Source organism: Paraphaeosphaeria sporulosa, assembly GCF_001642045.1.
Source record: "Paraphaeosphaeria sporulosa strain AP3s5-JAC2a unplaced genomic scaffold CC84scaffold_8, whole genome shotgun sequence".
Taxonomy (NCBI): domain Eukaryota; kingdom Fungi; phylum Ascomycota; class Dothideomycetes; order Pleosporales; family Didymosphaeriaceae; genus Paraphaeosphaeria; species Paraphaeosphaeria sporulosa.
The window spans coordinates 758455-775039 of record NW_017253367.1 but is presented as its reverse complement, the minus strand read 5'-3'; the positions used below and the strand labels follow the sequence as shown (position 1 = coordinate 775039).

At 51.7% G+C, this 16585-nt stretch overlaps 6 protein-coding genes across 6 annotated transcripts; 5 read left to right on the top strand and 1 right to left on the bottom strand.

Moving 5' to 3' along the window:
- The first annotated feature begins 158 nt into the window (after positions 1 to 158).
- Positions 159 to 5943, top strand: CC84DRAFT_916378 (rRNA biogenesis protein-like protein RRP5). The gene is made up of 3 exons (XM_018187887.1): positions 159 to 771; positions 818 to 5254; positions 5312 to 5943. Exons 1-3 carry the CDS (start codon positions 325 to 327, stop codon positions 5816 to 5818), a joined length of 5391 nt encoding a protein of 1796 aa, XP_018033160.1. The 5' UTR covers positions 159 to 324; the 3' UTR covers positions 5819 to 5943.
- A 746-nt stretch (positions 5944 to 6689) lies between these two features.
- On the top strand, positions 6690 to 8414 carry CC84DRAFT_1097680 (FAD-binding domain-containing protein; the record flags this gene model as incomplete). The annotated part of the gene is made up of 1 exon (XM_018174728.1): positions 6690 to 8414. The coding sequence occupies one exon, from the start codon at positions 6690 to 6692 to the stop codon at positions 8412 to 8414; it is 1725 nt and encodes a 574-aa protein (XP_018033159.1).
- A 998-nt stretch (positions 8415 to 9412) lies between these two features.
- Positions 9413 to 11199, top strand: CC84DRAFT_1197891 (amine oxidase; the record flags this gene model as incomplete). Its single annotated transcript, XM_018181541.1, has 2 exons — positions 9413 to 9444; positions 9807 to 11199. The coding sequence occupies 2 exons, from the start codon at positions 9413 to 9415 to the stop codon at positions 11182 to 11184; spliced, it is 1410 nt and encodes a 469-aa protein (XP_018033158.1). The 3' UTR covers positions 11185 to 11199.
- Positions 11200 to 11423: 224 nt separating this feature from the next.
- Positions 11424 to 12140, top strand: CC84DRAFT_1166602 (uncharacterized protein). Its single transcript, XM_018179003.1, has 2 exons — positions 11424 to 11993; positions 12049 to 12140. Exons 1-2 carry the CDS (start codon positions 11830 to 11832, stop codon positions 12050 to 12052), a joined length of 168 nt encoding a protein of 55 aa, XP_018033157.1. The 5' UTR covers positions 11424 to 11829; the 3' UTR covers positions 12053 to 12140.
- On the bottom strand, positions 11762 to 15073 carry CC84DRAFT_916692 (phosphoenolpyruvate synthase). The gene is made up of 3 exons (XM_018187888.1): positions 15068 to 15073; positions 12049 to 15021; positions 11762 to 11993 (listed from the first exon to the last, which is right to left on the bottom strand). The coding sequence occupies exon 2, from the start codon at positions 14591 to 14593 to the stop codon at positions 12143 to 12145; it is 2451 nt and encodes an 816-aa protein (XP_018033156.1). The 5' UTR covers positions 14594 to 15021; positions 15068 to 15073; the 3' UTR covers positions 11762 to 11993; positions 12049 to 12142.
- On the top strand, positions 14896 to 16217 carry CC84DRAFT_1250711 (L-lactate/malate dehydrogenase; the record flags this gene model as incomplete). Its single annotated transcript, XM_018184311.1, has 2 exons — positions 14896 to 15722; positions 15777 to 16217. The coding sequence occupies exons 1-2, from the start codon at positions 15240 to 15242 to the stop codon at positions 16215 to 16217; spliced, it is 924 nt and encodes a 307-aa protein (XP_018033155.1). The 5' UTR covers positions 14896 to 15239.
- Positions 16218 to 16585: the final 368 nt, after the last annotated feature.

Below are 16585 nucleotides of genomic sequence, written 5' to 3'. Positions count from 1 at the left end.
TTATTACTGGCACATGTGGGACACAGATACAATTGGCGCGAAGAAGACGTGGACTGCGAGAGAGACTTCCTGTCTAACAGCGCAGGACGAGACGAATATAACGGAGCTGAGGGGAGAGGCTGGAACCAGCGCACGGCCGGTCCTCACGCGCGTGGTCGCGACTGCCCAGGTTTGGCGCGTTAAGTGGCCCCGCGCCTGCCGTGTCCGTCTTCGGGCGGCGGAAAAACCGGACCACCGCCCCACTCTTTTTTCTGAGAGGAAAGTTCGACTGGCGAAAAGTTCGAGGTGCGTCGAGGTGCATTGTCCACACACGCGACACCCGCAATGGGCGCAATCAAACGCAAAGCAGACCAGGGCACAGCTCCCGCGAAGAAGGAGAGGAGCGCCCCGCAGGATCGATCTGCAAAACGCCAGCGCAAATCCGACGCCGCAGACCAGCCGCCGCCCGCGAAAGCGAAGCCCGACATTTCCACGCAGAACAGCATCTTCAAGGACGAGGAAAAGTCGTTCCCCCGTGGAGGCGCCAGCGTCTTGACACCGCTGGAGCACAAGCAAATCCAGATCAAGGCCAACCAGGATGTGCTTTTCGAGCAGGCCGGAGGGAAGAAGCGTGGTGGGGACGATGGGATGAGCGACGAGGATGAAGACATGGGAAGCGGCGACGAGGATGCGCCAACGAAATCCAAGAAGCGTAGAGCGAAGAAAAACAAGAATGCGCTTGGCGAGGAGGAAGAGGTCCATAAGATCAGGGCCGAGGGCTTGACTTTCAAGGTGTGTTCAGGCCGAGCAATCGCATGGCGCAGGCTAATATGTGCAGAACCTCGCAATCGGCACTCTTGTTCTGGGACAGATCATCGACGTTACCGCACAGGACATCGCTCTCGCTCTCCCCAACGGTCTCGTAGGATACGTGCCCATCACCGCAATCTCCGACAAGCTCGATGATAGGATAGAGAAGCTTCTCAAGGAGAACGAAGAGCTGGAAGAGGTCGAGGACGACGAGGACGATTCTGAGGATGTGGACTTGAGGACCATGTTCACCGTTGGGCAGTACCTACGTGCACGTGTGACCTCTCTTTCCGAGGACGCTGCTCCTGGCGAATTCACAGCGAAGCGCAAGCTGGAGCTGTCCATCCACCCCCACGCTGTGAATCGAGGCATTTCGAAATCGAGCCTGGTGGAGAATCTTATGGTCCAGGCGTCTGTCATCAGCAACGAAGACCACGGCTTGGTTATGGATTTGGGTATAGATGAGAAGAATTTGAAGGGCTTCCTGGGCAAGAAAGAGTTGGGCGCGTCAATCGACCATGCCAAGATTCAGGAGGGCGCTGTGTTCTTGTGTCTGGTATCCGGTGTTAATGCTGACGGCAGGATCGTCAAGCTCCTGGCGGATCACGCCCAAGCGGGGAATCTGAAGAAAGGACACACGCTTACGGTTGCGCCCACGATCGACGTCTTCCTCCCCGGAACTGCGGTCGAGTTCCTCATCACTGAAACATCGCCCAACACTCTTACTGGTAAGGTGATGGGTCTAATCGATGCAACCGCCGACACCATCCATTCTGGAGCCGCCGAGAAGGCAACCGATCTCACCGAGAAGTACAACACAGGAATGAAGATAAAGGCCAGAATTATCTTCACAGCGGAGGATGAAGATGATGTGAAAAGGGTCGGAGTCTCGCTCATCGATCACATCCTCTCCTTGACCACTCGCATGACTGGAAAAGCGAAAGAGCGGAAGTCTCCCCTGGACGTCGTTCCTTTGTCTTCTATTGTCGAGGACGCAAAGGTCACCAAGGTCGTTCCTATGCTTGGAGTTTTCTTTGCCCTTGGCCCTCGCGATGTCGCTGGTTTTGCTCCCTTGAACAGGCTTGCGGATGAAAGAGTTGAGATGCCGATGGAGGGTTCTGGTCCTTTCCAGTTGGCGTCAACACACAAGGCCCGTGTCATTGGCTTCAGTGCTTTCGATGGGATGTACCGACTTTCCCTCGAAGAAAAAGTCCTTTCACAGCCCTTCCTTCGCATCGACGAGATTAAGGTGGGACAGGTAGTCAAGGGCAAGGTCCAGAAGCTGTTCGCAGACAGGGATGGGTCTACTGCCCTCCTGGTGCATCTAGCGGACGGAATCAACGCAGCGGTTTCTGAGATTCACTTGGCCGATACGAAACTCCAGCATCCCGAGCGCAAATTCCGCGAAAACGCGCCTGTCACTGCCCGTGTGCTATACGTGGACGTTCAGAAGCATCAAGTACGACTTACTCTGAAGAAATCCCTTGTGAACTCTGATGTTGAGCCATGGTCAAACTACTCTCAACTCTCTGTTGGTGCTACTGGTCCTGGAACACTGGTCAATGTCAAACCTGCGGGAGCACTGGTCCACTTCTATGGTAGCCTGCGAGCCTGGCTTCCCGCCGCTGAGATGAGCGAAGCGTACATCGCAGACGCTACGCGACATTTTACCAGGGGTCAGGTGGTCAACGTCCGCGTCCTATCCGTCAAACCCGAAGAGCACCGCGTCGTAGTCTCGTGCAAAGACCCTGCGGCCGTTAACGCAGACAAGGAAACCAAGTTTAACGAGCTAGCAATCGGCGATATTGTCAAAGGCATCGTCGAGGAGAAGGGCGCCGACTCTGTTATCGTGGAGTTGGAAGGTGGCGTCAAAGGTACGCTTAGAATTGGTCACCTCACCGACGGCTCGGAGAAGAAGGACCAGTCGACGATGGCGCGCGTCCGTGTTGGGGGACCACTCGATGATCTCATCGTCCTTCAAAAGCACCGCAAGTCAAGGACTGTGGTTCTCACAAACAAGCCCAGTCTTCGAAAAGATGCGCAGGCAAAGAAACTCATCACGAAGATTGATGATGTTAAAGCTGGCTCGACCGTGCATGGCTTCATCCGCGCTATTGACCCTGACAAGGTGTTCGTTGAATTCGCTGGTGGTGTCAGCGGTCCCATATTCAAGTCATCCCTGTTGGAAGACATGCTGTCAAAGCCAGCTTTCGGACTGCGTCAGGATCAGTCCATTACCGCCCGTGTCACTCACGTGGATTTGGACAAGAAGCGACTATGGCTCTCTCTGAAGCCAGCCGAGTCGGAGGAGCCCAAGAAACAGCTAGCATCGTCAGCTATAGTTGCAGTCAACCCTGTCGATGAACACATCAAGTCCACCGCGGATATTGGATTCGGTACCAAGCTCGCTGTGCGCGTCCGTTCGCCGAAGCCTACTCAGATCAACGTCAGAATTGCCGATAACGTCGATGGTCGCATCCACATTTCGGAGCTGTTTAAGACCTGGGATGAGATCGTTGACAAGAAACATCCGCATCTGCAATTCCAAACTGGGCAGACCATTCAAGTCACCACGGTCGGCATGCATGATGCAAAGAACTATCGTTTCCTTCCCATAAGCCACCGTCAAGGCAAGAACAGCATCTATGAGCTGACGACAAGAGACCACATCAACATCGAGACCGACTTGTTGACCCTGGACAAAATTTCGAAAGGAGATTCATTCGTCGCTTTCGTAAACAATCACAACGATCGTTCCGTCTGGGTCAACATCTCAGCTACTATTCGTGGCCGAATTGATTTCTTCGACCTTACAGAAGATCTCAACTTGCTTGGAGATGTCGAGGAGAACTTCCCCATCGGCTCAGCCCTCCGAGTGCGTGTCAAAGATATCGATGTCAGCAAAAACCGTCTGGACTTCACTGCTGTGTCCAGCGACTCAGTAAAATCGCTTACACTGAGGGACTTGAAGGCTGGCCTAGTACTACCGGCTCGTGTTACGAAGCTTCATGACTCACATATCGTTGTCCAGATCAACGAGAACGTCGCAGGACCAATCTTTCTAGAACAACTAGCAGATGACTATGATCAAGCCAAGCCTTCCGAGTTCAAAGTAGGCGACGTCATCCGTGTATGTGTTACACATGTGGACCCAGCCAACAAGAAGATCAGCCTATCTGCACGCCCATCCAAAGTCCTCAGTTCCTCTCTGCCGGTCAAGGATGCCGAGATTACTTCCCGGAAAGATCTCAAGGTCGGCCAGGTCGTTCGAGGATTTGTCAAGAGAGTCGACGAAAAGGCCATCTACGTTCGCCTCGGCCCTGGTGTTGACGCCATGGTTGCGGTGGGCCATCTCAGCGATGAGTATGTGAAAGACTGGCGTGAGAAGTTCCAAGTCGATCAGATGGTCAAAGGAAAAATCACGGCAAATGACGACCAGCAGAGGAACCCGCTCATGAGTTTGAAGAAATCTGTCATCGAGGGCGACTATATTGCACCTCTCGGCTTCCAGGACATAGAGAAGGGCCAGATCGTCACTGCAACCGTACGACACGTTGCAGAGTACGGTGTCTTCCTTGTCGTCGACAAGTCGCGCAATGTTAGTGGGCTGTGCCATGTTTCCAAGATGGCCGACAAGGGCATTGAGAAAGGCAAAGTTAAGGAGCTGTACAAGGAGGGTGACGCGGTCAAAGCCAAGGTTCTGACGGTCAACCCCAAACTGAGGAAGGTTACGTTCAGCTTGAAGTACTCGGATATCGCGGGCAAGAAAGACAATGATGACGAGGATATGGAGGACGCTTCTGATGTCTCTGATGTGGAGGCTGAGTCACCGGACGAAGACGCGGACGAAGACGAGGATGAGGATGAGGATGAGGACATGCGGAGCGTGAAGAGCGCCAACAGCAACGAGGAGCTCGACGCCAACATGGATTCCGACTCCGACGATAATGATGGGGGTGTCTTTACGAAGCCCACTGCAGGCCTAAGCACCACCGGTTTTGATTGGACTGGTGCCACCCTCGATGCTGATGACACGAAAGTAGCTTCCGACGATGACTCCGACGACGGTGCATCGAAGAAAAAGAGACGACACAAGAAAGCAACCATCAAGGAAGACCGCACAGGCGACCTCGACGCTTTCGGGCCCCAGTCTGTAGCTGACTACGAGCGACTTCTCCTTGGCCAACCCAACAATGCCGAGCTCTGGGTCCGCTACATGGTTTTCCAACGCGAGCTCAACGAGATCGAAAAGGCCCGGCAAATCGCCCGTCGTGCCCTTGCTACGATGAACCCCCGCGAAGAGAAGGAGAGACTAGACGTTTGGACCGCCCTTCTCCATTTGGAGAACGACTTCGGCTCCGATGACCTCATCGACCAGACCTTCAAGGAGGCCTGCCAAAACAACGACTCACGTGAAATCCATGAGCGCATGATCAAGATCTACATCTCCTCCGGCAAGCTCGACGTAAGTTTTACCCAGTCCCTCTCTCGTCCCTTGTGCCGCATACTAACAGTCAAACAGAAAGCAGACAACCTTTACCAGTCGATGACGAAGAACAAGTCCTTCACGCCCGACCCCGCCCTGTGGCTCTCATACGCCACATTCCTCCTGACCACCCTCACACCTTCATCGCCCGCTCGTGCACGGGCTCTTCTCTCACGCGCAACTCAGAGCGTACCCGCGCCACAGCACCGCTACCTCACGCAGAAGTTCGCAGCGCTGGAATTTAAGCACGGCGATGCCGAGCGCGGACGCACCATCTTCGAAGGTCTCGTCGCGGCGTGGCCCAAGAAGTGGGATATTTGGGATGTGTATGCTAGTCTAGAGATTAGCCATGGCGGCGTGGAGAATGTGAGGGATTTGTTTGAGAGAATGGGACGGGCGGATATGAAGAAGAGGAGGGCGGAGCAGGTGTTTAGGCGGTGGAGGGAGTGGGAAGCCTCTGTCGGAGGGGATGCGAAAAAGGTGGATAAGGCGGAGCAGGCGTGGAACGAGAAGAAGGCGGAGAAGGGCGAGGCGGAGGAGTAGAGGGGATGTACTGCATCGTATAGCATTTGAGGCGTTATAAGTAGTGGGCAAAATGTATGAGCTTTCTTGGTTTGCGTACGTTGTTTCTTTGGTTGGGGGTGTGGGTTTGTGCCGCTTCGCTGCTTTCCTTGTCTCGTCGTCCACGAAAGGTCTCCTCGAGGGTGCTAGAATTGCAGTGCAATGCCCCACATGCACGAGCACTTGCGCAGGGAGAAGCATATCGGTTGTTTGACGCTGCTCTCGCTTGTACTACGACAGTGAAGAAGTACCATACAAAAGCGATAGGGGAGATCGTCCACGCGCAGGCTGCGGTCGGGCGTGATAGGCTGACATGCTGAAAGCGTGCACAAACGAGGGACGGTTGGCCAGTATGTGTATATTGTAGAGACAACCGCTAGGAGTCGAGTGAGGAGGATGAGATCGACTGCTTGTGTTGCTCCAATGTGGTGCATTACGAAGCTCGCTTTGATCGACTTGTCTATCGGCCTCGTAACAGTCCAGGCATTTACTTATAGCGATGTGTTGAAATTGTCGGGGGGGCGGAAAGAGCATTCTATGGAGAGAGCCCTGTTCGAACGCTTTAAGAGGTATTGTTGAGCGCTGTGGTTCCATAGCCACACCGTGAGCTAAATTCTACCGTAGACTTGATGAGTTGACTGAAATCGGGGGTTGTGCTTGCAATAGAAGCCTGTGCCGATCCTGAAGACGTATCAGTCTAAGACTTTCGCTTATCCATCAATCAGCAAGAGTAAGCACAGATCCGCGTTCAGAATCACTATAATCATCATTAGCATCATCCATTATATGATCCCACGGCTCATTTGTGATATATTTTCAACGCAGAAAGCCTCATAATCACCTTTGGACCGCAATGGCTCTACGATCCACTTTCTTCTTGATCTTGCTTTCGACCAAATCGTTCGCACAGGTTCAAGATGACTGGTCATCGCTGAACCAAAGCGTTGGCGGCAAGCTATTCGAAGCCAAACCCTTAGCATCACCATGCTTCTCCTTCTACGAGGGCTCACCGCACCAAATGGATGCAGCAGAATGCGAGCGACTACAAAAAAACTATACTTCCATGGACTTGCGTATCGAACGGTACGCAGGCTTTGCAAACTCCCAGGATGAGATGTGCATGTCAAACACCACCGACCAATGCCTGCTCGACAGCACCAATCCGTCGAACGCACTAGCCTACAAAAATGTATCGTGCAACCAAGGGAGCGTATCGAGTTACTACATCACTGTCTCTTCGGCTGAGGACGCCCAAGCCGCATTTTTATTCTCGCGCCGGACTGGGACTAAGCTCTCCATAAAGGCGACCGGGCACGACTATAACTCGCGCAGCAGCATCAAGGGGACGCTTGCGCTGTGGATGAGGGGCTTGCAGAACATGTCTCACGACCACTATTTCGTTCCGCAAGGCTGCGACTCTGGAGAAGCCGTTGATGCTATGACATTCGGAGCTGGCGTAATAGCAGATGAGGCGTACACTTTCGCAGATGCCGAAGGGGTGACTGTTCTGGGTCCATACGCATCTACAATCGCAATGTCTGGCGGGTGGCTCCAAGGTGGCGGCCACTCTGTGTTGAGTCCAGTGTTCGGCCTTGGTGTCGACCGCGTGGTGCAGTTCAAGATCGTCACTCCGGACGGACATGTTCGCATAGCAAACAAGTGCCAAAATAAAGATGTGTTCTGGGCATTACGCGGGGGAGGTGGAGGTACATTTGGTGTTGTACTCGAGGCAACACACAGAGTTGAAAGCAAGTCCGTTCCGCTGGCAGTAGCGAGCATGAGCTTCCCAACCGCTGCCGACAAGTCGAATGTCATGCCCTTCCTCGAGATTTGCGTCAACGAGTCCCTGCGATGGGGAAGGGAGGGGTGGGGCGGACACATTCAGTTCATGACTACGAAGCTCATTCACGTCACCCCACTGCTCTCGCTCGAAGAAGCGGAAAACTCCATGCGACCGATCACAGAGTTCGTCAAGTCACAGAAAGGAACAGCCATCATCGAGATGCTTCCGAGTTGGTACTCGTTCTACAAGAAGTACCTCATCCCCAACATCGCGCCAGTAGGGCAGACTCGCATCCTCGCAACAAGACTAATTCCCACGACCTTGTTCGAGACGGCCGAAGGCAGGACAAACCTCACTTTTTTCCTCGCTGACATTGTTCAGAACGGCCTGCTTCCTTATATCCCCGTATCAACCCCGTTCCTGGTTGACGATCCACATAACACGACCTCAGCAAACCCAGCATGGCGAGCTTCTTTATGGCATCTAGGATATGGCGCGATCACGTTGCCGTGGAACAGCACTCTAGAGCAGACCCGCATGGCGCTGAAGAAGTCTGCTTCGTTCGTCGAGAAGGCGGAGAAGCTGGCACCGAGCAGCGGGACATACTTCAATGAAGCATTTCCATGGACGAACGAGTGGCAAAGGGAGTTTTGGGACGGTAATTATGGAGAATTGTTAAGGATCAAGAGGATATATGATCCTGATATGCTCTTGAGTTGCTGGAAGTGTGTGGGCTTCGAGGATTCGGTGGATGCGCGGAGCTCATTTCGGTGTCTTGACGATGTACTAAAGTAGGACATCTTTAGGCAGAAACGTTATGACTTCAGACTCGTTGTCTGGTGTTCAAACTATACTAATTTTATTGGAATGAATATACTCCCTGAAACTCATAGACAAATTAATTTGCATGGGCTACAGGACGGATTTTCGGGCGAAGATTGCAGTGCAACGTTGTATAACACGACAGCGAGGCTACGAAGTCCCCGAGGTCGTACACGATCAACTCACGCTAGTGTCAAAGTGGCAACGACTCCTTCGAGTTCGGGTATGTGGTGTGTAAGGCGCCAAACTCTTGCATGAGCATGGGATGTTCTGTTCGAGCTCGTGGTTGAAGAATTGGTATATTCATGCGTATGATCCAGGAGATTAGCTGGTTCACAGTCGTGACAAGCCGATTATAGATGTTAATGGTGAGGGTATGTAATCGTGGGTGCGGGCGTGTTTCACGTGCTGGCGTTGAGAAATCCGGTCGGACAGAATCAAGCCGAGTATTACTTACGTCGACTGTAAGGCAGGAAGTCACAAAAGCTTACAAACTCTGGGGTCAGGCACGCGTCAGCCTTGCGGCGAGTGGCGTCGACTGTTCCTGATTGATGCAATAGGCTTGATAACACGACGCATTTAACCGGGTAAGCATACCCCGCTCAGGTACTCTCTCTACCACTTCCTGTTTAGAAGTGGGATACAAAAATTCGAACAGGTGTCTAGAAGTCCGAAAGTGTGGTCTCACTTCAGCTTCGAGATCTCAGTTAGCTGTCGTCATGTAAAGCATACTTTTACATTCTCTCCCTTGGACTTTATTCATGTTGCTGCAGCCGGAACTACTTTGGTATTGGCGGCAAAGTTTTACCGAGACAGCATGGCAATCGACTAATTAGATCTTGTGGCCGGTTACTGGTTCATTGAAAGTAAGGCCAAGTACTGATGAAGGCTTGAGCTGACACAACGCCCGAAGCGGACCGCCAAGGCACTGAGCTCCACATAATCAGCTAGGAACTATACTCGTACGCGATATGGTTCATGTGAATAAGCAAATGTCCCGTAGGTGTGACCAGACCCTTATTAGGTCTAGCCTGTTGAGCTATCCGCGATGCAACCACAGTATTGGCTGCATCTGCACGTGTTTACTTCTTTTTCTTCCTCATGTCCTGTATTCAGTAATAGGCTTGCAAGTGTCGTCAGCACACTATTTATCATGGCAATACGCTAAGATGCTGGGTACTGCCGTGGAACTCTGCACTTGTCATCTTGGAAAACACAAAGTCAATGTCGGTCTCGCTTTCTAGTATTTCCCACAACAGTTCCCCGGTTTCTTTGTAAATTGAATTGACGTCGTCTCAAGATGCTGCGCATAGATTTTTTGAGCTTGTCCTTCTTTTTACTGCAGATATCGGGCGCGTACCCCAGTCTCCCGGAAGTTGATGTCGCGGTGGTGGGAGCTGGTTTATCCGGTCTATCTGCGGCAAGAAAGCTACTCGACGCCGGCAAGACCGTCAGGATATTCGAAGCCAGAGACCGCGTTGGAGGCCGCGTACTGAACAAACAGCTAAAGAATGGAGGAGTGACGGAGCTGGGCGCTGCTTTTGTTGGGCCAACTCAAGACAAGGTACTTGCGCTAGCAGCAGAACTGGGCCTCGAGACATTCAAGGAGTATAATTCGGGCAATAATTTGGCGTACTTTGGCAATCGCAGAGTGAAGTTTCCCAGTACAAGTGTTATCCCTCCTTTGGACAACTTGACCTCGACTGAGATCGGTACACTTATCTTTGAATTCGACAGCCTCGCTGCAACGATTGATGTCGAAAATCCTTGGAACCATCCAGACGCTGCCCGATTGGACTCAACGACGCTTCGGGACGCAGCCCACAGCATCGTCACAACTCAAGATGGAAGAGACGTATTCGAGATAGCCGTGGAGACGATATGGTCGGCACGGTCCGACCAACTCTCATATCTGTATGCATTAGCCTACATCGCTGGCGCCGGAAACGAGACTGCCCCTGGAACATTCGAGAGGCTGATATCAGTCGACGGAGGTGGCCAAGAGAGCCGCATCACGGGCGGCACTGGCCTCCTTCCCAACCGTCTCGCAGACAAGATAGGCCGGGACAACATCCTCTTCGGCAACCCCGTCCAGTCGATCTCACGACAGACTTCAGGTAAATACTTTGTCCAGGGCACAAAGAAATCCATTCGCGCCAGCAAAGTCGTCGTTGCCATGTCGCCGCCTCTCGCCGCACGCATCACATACTCGCCCCCTGTGTCTACAAAGCGCCGACAACTCATGAACCGCATGTTTCTAGGCTCCATCGGGAAGGCAAACGCAATTTACAGAACGTCATTTTGGCGCAACGGCGGACTCACAGGCCAGATCATCAGCACATCCGACACCATTCGTGCTACGTATGACGACTCTGACGCCGCAGGCTCATACGGAGCAATCATGGGCTTCATACAAGCGGACACAATGAAAGCCCTCGATAAAGCCACCGAGGCCGAAATCCAATCGCTCGTCAAGCAAGACTACATTCGGTATTTCGGCGCGCAAGCGGCTGATGTCGATGAGTGGGTAATTTTTCGGTGGGATAAAGAGGAGTACTCCCGCGGGGGTCCAACGGCGCTGGCTGGGACGGGGACGTATGCGAAGTATGGTGCTGCCTTGAAAAACGCGGATGGGGAGATACATTGGGCGGGGACGGAGGCAAGTGACTATTGGCCGGGATATATGGATGGAGCGATCAGGTCCGGGGAGAGGGCGGCCGGGGAGATCTTGGGAGGGGAGTGAGCCTAGGTTCGGATAGTGCGGGTGATGCTTGTGGCGGTTGCTGCCTCGATCGTGACTCCAGGATGGACCGTTGATAAAGACGAACATTTTCAAGCTTGAGCTACTCTTATATCAATTAATTGCAAATGCTCCGTTTTGTTGATTGTTTGCACGGTCGCTGCTGCCTCATTTGTTCGTACCACGACGTTGCCTAGTGACAACCTGCCTTCACTTTTCACTCGCGCTAGTCCGCCGCAGCTGCTCAACTTCATAACATACAATATCTACCGTCTACATAATTTTCAGAAGTCGCAATCTTCACATCCTGAAACCAGCCCCTCGAGAGTCTAATGGCGCGGTGGTAGAAACTACTGCCTTAGTTTGCCCCTAAGTCCCTAAATTGAAAAATCGTGACGCCGGATCGAAGCCCAATCATGAAAAAAAGCTATTCAATTAGGTTCTTTGAACCGGGATTCCTACGGGGTGATGGCCTTAGTTTTGCTGACTTTTGGCAGACAGTAATTGAACCTTTTGTTCCTCTAGCAATTTGACCAGACCTGCCTACAGGCGACATTCGCGTGTAAGCTCTATCTCACTTCAAGTGTTTCTACTCGTTCTCTACTGACCTTTAGGTCTTGCAGTGCTTCTTTAGTACATACTCGCTTAATGCGCTGCGACCACTCTCTGAATATTGGAACCGCTCCGCTCTCGCTGTCAATTAGACAACCTGTTGGTATTCGCGTTAATGATCTGGATGGGTTGGAGCTTGTCTTCGCCAACGACAAAGATGTCGATCACACAATATTTGGCAAAGTAGAACCAAGCAAAGCCTATAGAGGTTTCAATTGCGATGCGTTTTCCTAGATTGAGATATGGGGTCTATACCTAGGTTGTGTTACAACTCCTGCACGGTCAAATGATTGCGAATGATGTACTCAAGTACGATTGTCTAATTGGCCAATATGGTTGCGTTTAGTTCCTACTCAGATGACGTTCGAGAAACTGTTGTAAATGCATGCTCGCTCTCCTCCTCCGCTTTCGCAACGTTACGCTTCACCGCAAGGAAGCTGCTAGGACTAACGGATATGGAATCAATCCCACACTCCACAAGGAAGGTCGCAAACGTCGGATCGTTGCTGGGTGCCTCTCCGCAGAGTCCAATTTTGCGTCCGGCTTTGCGTGCTCTCGATATAGCCTTTGCAATCATCCACTTAACCGCTTCATCCTGTTCGGAGAACATGGATGCGAGCTCTCCTGAGTCCCGATCAATACCAAGCGTAAGCTGTGTCAGGTCATTAGATCCTATCGAGAAGCCATCGAAATGCTTCGCGAATTCGTGCGCCAGTATCACATTCGATGGAATTTCGCACATCACGTAGATCTCCAGGCCATCCTCCCCGCGTTTAAGCCCATTCTTCATCATCTCGTTCTGCACCTTGATGGCTTCGCCAACGGTACGGCAGAATGGAACCATCACCACAGCGTTTTTGAACCCCATCTCCTTTCGCAGTTGCTTAATAGCCTTGCACTCCAGAGCAAAACCGTCCTTGTATTCAGAATAGTACCGAGAAGCCCCACGCCAGCCAATCATTGGGTTCTCTTCCTTGGGCTCAAAGTGGGAACCGCCAATAAGATTTGCATATTCGTTGGTTTTGAAGTCAGACAGCCGAATGATTGCTGGCTTTGGATATGCCAGGGCGCAGAGGCGGGCGAGTCCGAGTGCTAATTTATCCACGAAGTACTGCGACTTGTCTTTGTAGCCCACAGTGAGCGTGTTTATTTGTCGCTCCACAGCTTTGTCTGTGATCAGTTCATTGTGCACAAGCGCCATCGGATGGATGCGAATGTGATTGCTCACTACGAATTCCATCCGCGCCAAACCTATGCCATCGCACGGCAGTTGCCACCAGCGGCTTGCTGCGCTTGGGTCCGCTAGGTTCAGCATGACCTTTGTAGTTGTACATGGAAGCTTAGACACGTCGATGCTCTTCGAGACAATGTTGGCTATCCCTTCGTAGACATATCCTGTCTCACCTTCTGCGCAGGAAATGGTAACGTCCTGGCCACTGTGTAAGACATACGTGGCATTGCCCGTGCCGACTATTGCAGTGATCCCAAGTTCTCTACTGACAATAGCAGCGTGGGATGTCCGGCCTCCATGGTCCGTCACGATAGCCTTTGCTTTTGCCATGATGGGAACCCAGTCAGGATCTGTGGTTTCGGTCACCAGAATCGATCCCTCGATGAATGCGCCGATATCTTTGGGAGACTCAATCATGCACACGCGACCTGCTATAGCTGCGTCTCCAATTGAGCAGCCTGTGGTCAGAGTCTTGCCTTTCGCAGTGATCTTGTACTCCTTAAATGTTCCCACTTTTCGGGCAGAATGCACAGTCTCGGGTCGAGCTTGTACGATGAAGAGTTGGTCATTGATACCGTCCTTGGCCCATTCTATGTCCATTGGACAACCGTAGTGACGTTCGATTAAACATGCCCAGCGAGCGAGCTGCAGTATTTCGAAGTCCTTGAGCACAAAAAGCGACCGTTCCGCTTTCGAGGTCGGGACGTTTCTTGTGTAAGAATCGCCCGTGCTGTAGATCATCTTCTTTTCTTTTGCCCCAAGCCTTTTCTCGATGATTGGAACGACGCCAGCGTGGTAGAGCAAGGGCTTGAAGACTTGATACTCGTCAGGATTGACAGCACCTTGGACAATGTTCTCTCCGAGGCCCCAGGCCGCATTGATCAGGACGATCTTGTCGCATCCACTCTCAGTGTCGATGGAGAACATGACTCCGGAACCACTAAGATCAGATCGGACCATGTGCTGAATGCCCACCGACAAGGCGACTTTCATGTGGTCAAAACCTCTTGTTTGCCGGTAGGATATCGCTCTGTCAGTGAACAGGGAAGCATAACACCTTCGGCAGGCATTCAGCAACGCAAGCTCACCCGAGACATTCAAGAAGGTCTCCTGTTGCCCAGCAAAGCTCGAGTCTGGAAGATCTTCTGCTGTAGCACTGGATCGTACAGCGACAGCAAGATCTTCGACTCCGACTGTCATCGAAAGTCGACGGTAGGCGGTGAGAATGGCGTCCTTGGCTTCATTTGGCCAGTCTCCTCTGAGAAACAGGTTTCGGGCGCATTTGCCCGTCTCCGCGAGATCCGTCTTTCCTGACTGCCAATCTAGAATCAGATTGTTCAACTTTTCGTGAATTGTGTTGAAAGTGACGAAGTTCCAGTAGCATTGCGCTGTAGTCGCAAATCCAGGGGGAACGGCCACTCCCTCGATCTTCAAAGCACCTATCATTTCTCCAAGAGAAGCATTTTTACCACCGACGACGCCTACATCGCTACGTTTTACGTCGGCAAAGTCGCGGACCAAAAGATCATTGTCATTTGATGGTTTCGGGTGAGTCTCGTTGCTTGGCATTTTATGAAGATGCGATGTGAAATGAATGTAGACTGGCCTTGGTGTTGATGCAACGTTCGATCGGCTTTCGGAATGTTTCAGGTACGAGGTTGCCTACTTTGTACGATGAGGATTCTGGAACGATGTCACAATCCTCGAGCCAGATCAGGCAACTGCGCGAATGCGGCATCGTACCACATCCGACTGACCCTAAATCGTGGAATGATCTGGGATCAGTTAGTTTATGCATTTTAATTGGGCCAGCTATTTATCATGCCACAAATCGCAATGTGCTGTGACGCCACTATGTGATCCAGCTAGCGCGTCGAGGCCACTCAGGGTCCAAAGCCCTCTGGTGATCTTTTCGAGCCGCTGACTGTCGTCTAGCATCTGATTCTACCACACGTTCGATAAGTATGACACAAAATCGATATGTCGCCCTATGTAGACTAGATCTGTCAGGTAAAGGCATCCATAACGGCGGTCACATCACACCATGGTTCTAACACGCGCTCGCATCATGGTGTTCTGGCTAACGTATCTAGAATACTCTAGTCCCTCCGTAAGCTGAATGCGAACGCGCCTGAATGTACCATATACAAGACGTCTTGGGACGAGTTCCAATCTACCTTAGAACATCAGCTATTTTCCGAGCATCGTATCCTCCATGACTTCGACAGTGGCAATTGTAGGTGTGGGAGAGGTGGGCGGCGCAGCAGCTTACGCAATGATCCTTCACAATGTCTGCACGAACATAATGCTTGTCGATAAACGACAATCCCATCGAGACGGCCAGGTCAAGGACCTTAACAATTCATCCTTTAAAGAACAGAACGGAGCCCATGTCCAAGCTGCAACATTTCGAGAAGCTTCCCAAGCTGACATTATCGTCATCGCGGCCGCAGCCAAAAGAGGGATCGGAGAGACGAACTTGAATCACCTGTATCGGAGCACAGCAACCCTACGCAGCATCATTGGGGCAATGAGGCCCTTCAAAAAGAATGCGATCTTGCTTATAGTGACGCATCCGGTCGATATATTGACGAGCTTGGCCTATGAGGTCTCCGGTCTTCCGCCTGCCCAGGTGATTGGCACTGGGACATTGCTGGACTCCGTCCGACTCCGAGGGATGCTGGCTGAACAAGTTGGAGTAAGCCATAAATGCTATCCTCGAGACTCAAAAGCATTGCTAACGTCTCTATAGGTTGCAGCGAGCTCGATCGACGCCATGGTAGTCGGCGAGCACGGAGGATCCCAGTTCGTCCCCTGGTCACTCGTAGAGGTTGGTGGCGTCCCGATCGATGAGCTAGTAGGTCCGGATGGTATCAGCAAGGAGAAGGTCGTGCAACAGTGCAAGCATGAGGGAGAGTGCATTATAGAGGAGAAGGGCGCTATCACCTTCGGTATAGCTTCTGTCATATCTGTGATCTGCACGTCCATTCTTCTGGACCGGCGACAGATATATCCCGTTAGTCATGTGCAACCGGAGCACGGATGCTCCTTGAGCATGCCCGCCGTTATTGGTAGGAATGGCATCGAGCGCACTCTGCCAATATCTTTGGCGCCTAGTGAGAAGCTTGAACTTGAACATTCGGCGAGGGAAGTTAAGAGAGTTGTGGGTCAGCTGAGGGACAATTGGGATTAGCGAATTGGTCTTTTAGTTGCTCAAGTAGCACATCTTCGCTCATTGTATGAAACATCAATTCATTTAAGCTGTGGAACATATAATGCGTTCGTAGTGCTACTGTCTCGTAGACCGGAAATCGTAGCCCCCAACTTTACACTGTATGATATTGCACCGGACGTGAAGTTGTAAGGGAAGTAACAGTGACCATTGATCTATCTAGGAAATTAAAAACAGGATGATCAATAGAAGCTTTCATTGCAAGTATGTTACATATTCTACAGGACGATGTGGCTCGAGATGAATAGGAACTCCTGATGCGAATAATGATGTCGCTCAAGAACCCGCTACATCTCATCAATTTTTTCCGTACTCTTTCTGGATCTGCC

Coding starts and splice junctions, on each gene's coding strand:
- CC84DRAFT_916378 (XM_018187887.1), top strand. CDS start 325: ATGGGCGCAATCAAACGCAAAGCAGACCAGGGCACAGCTCCCGCGAAG. Junction 772..817: donor CCGAGGGCTTGACTTTCAAG/GTGTGTTCAGGC, acceptor TAATATGTGCAG/AACCTCGCAATCGGCACTCT. Junction 5,255..5,311: donor TCTCCTCCGGCAAGCTCGAC/GTAAGTTTTACC, acceptor ACAGTCAAACAG/AAAGCAGACAACCTTTACCA.
- CC84DRAFT_1166602 (XM_018179003.1), top strand. CDS start 11,830: ATGCGCTGCGACCACTCTCTGAATATTGGAACCGCTCCGCTCTCGCTG.
- CC84DRAFT_916692 (XM_018187888.1), bottom strand. CDS start 14,593: ATGCCAAGCAACGAGACTCACCCGAAACCATCAAATGACAATGATCTT.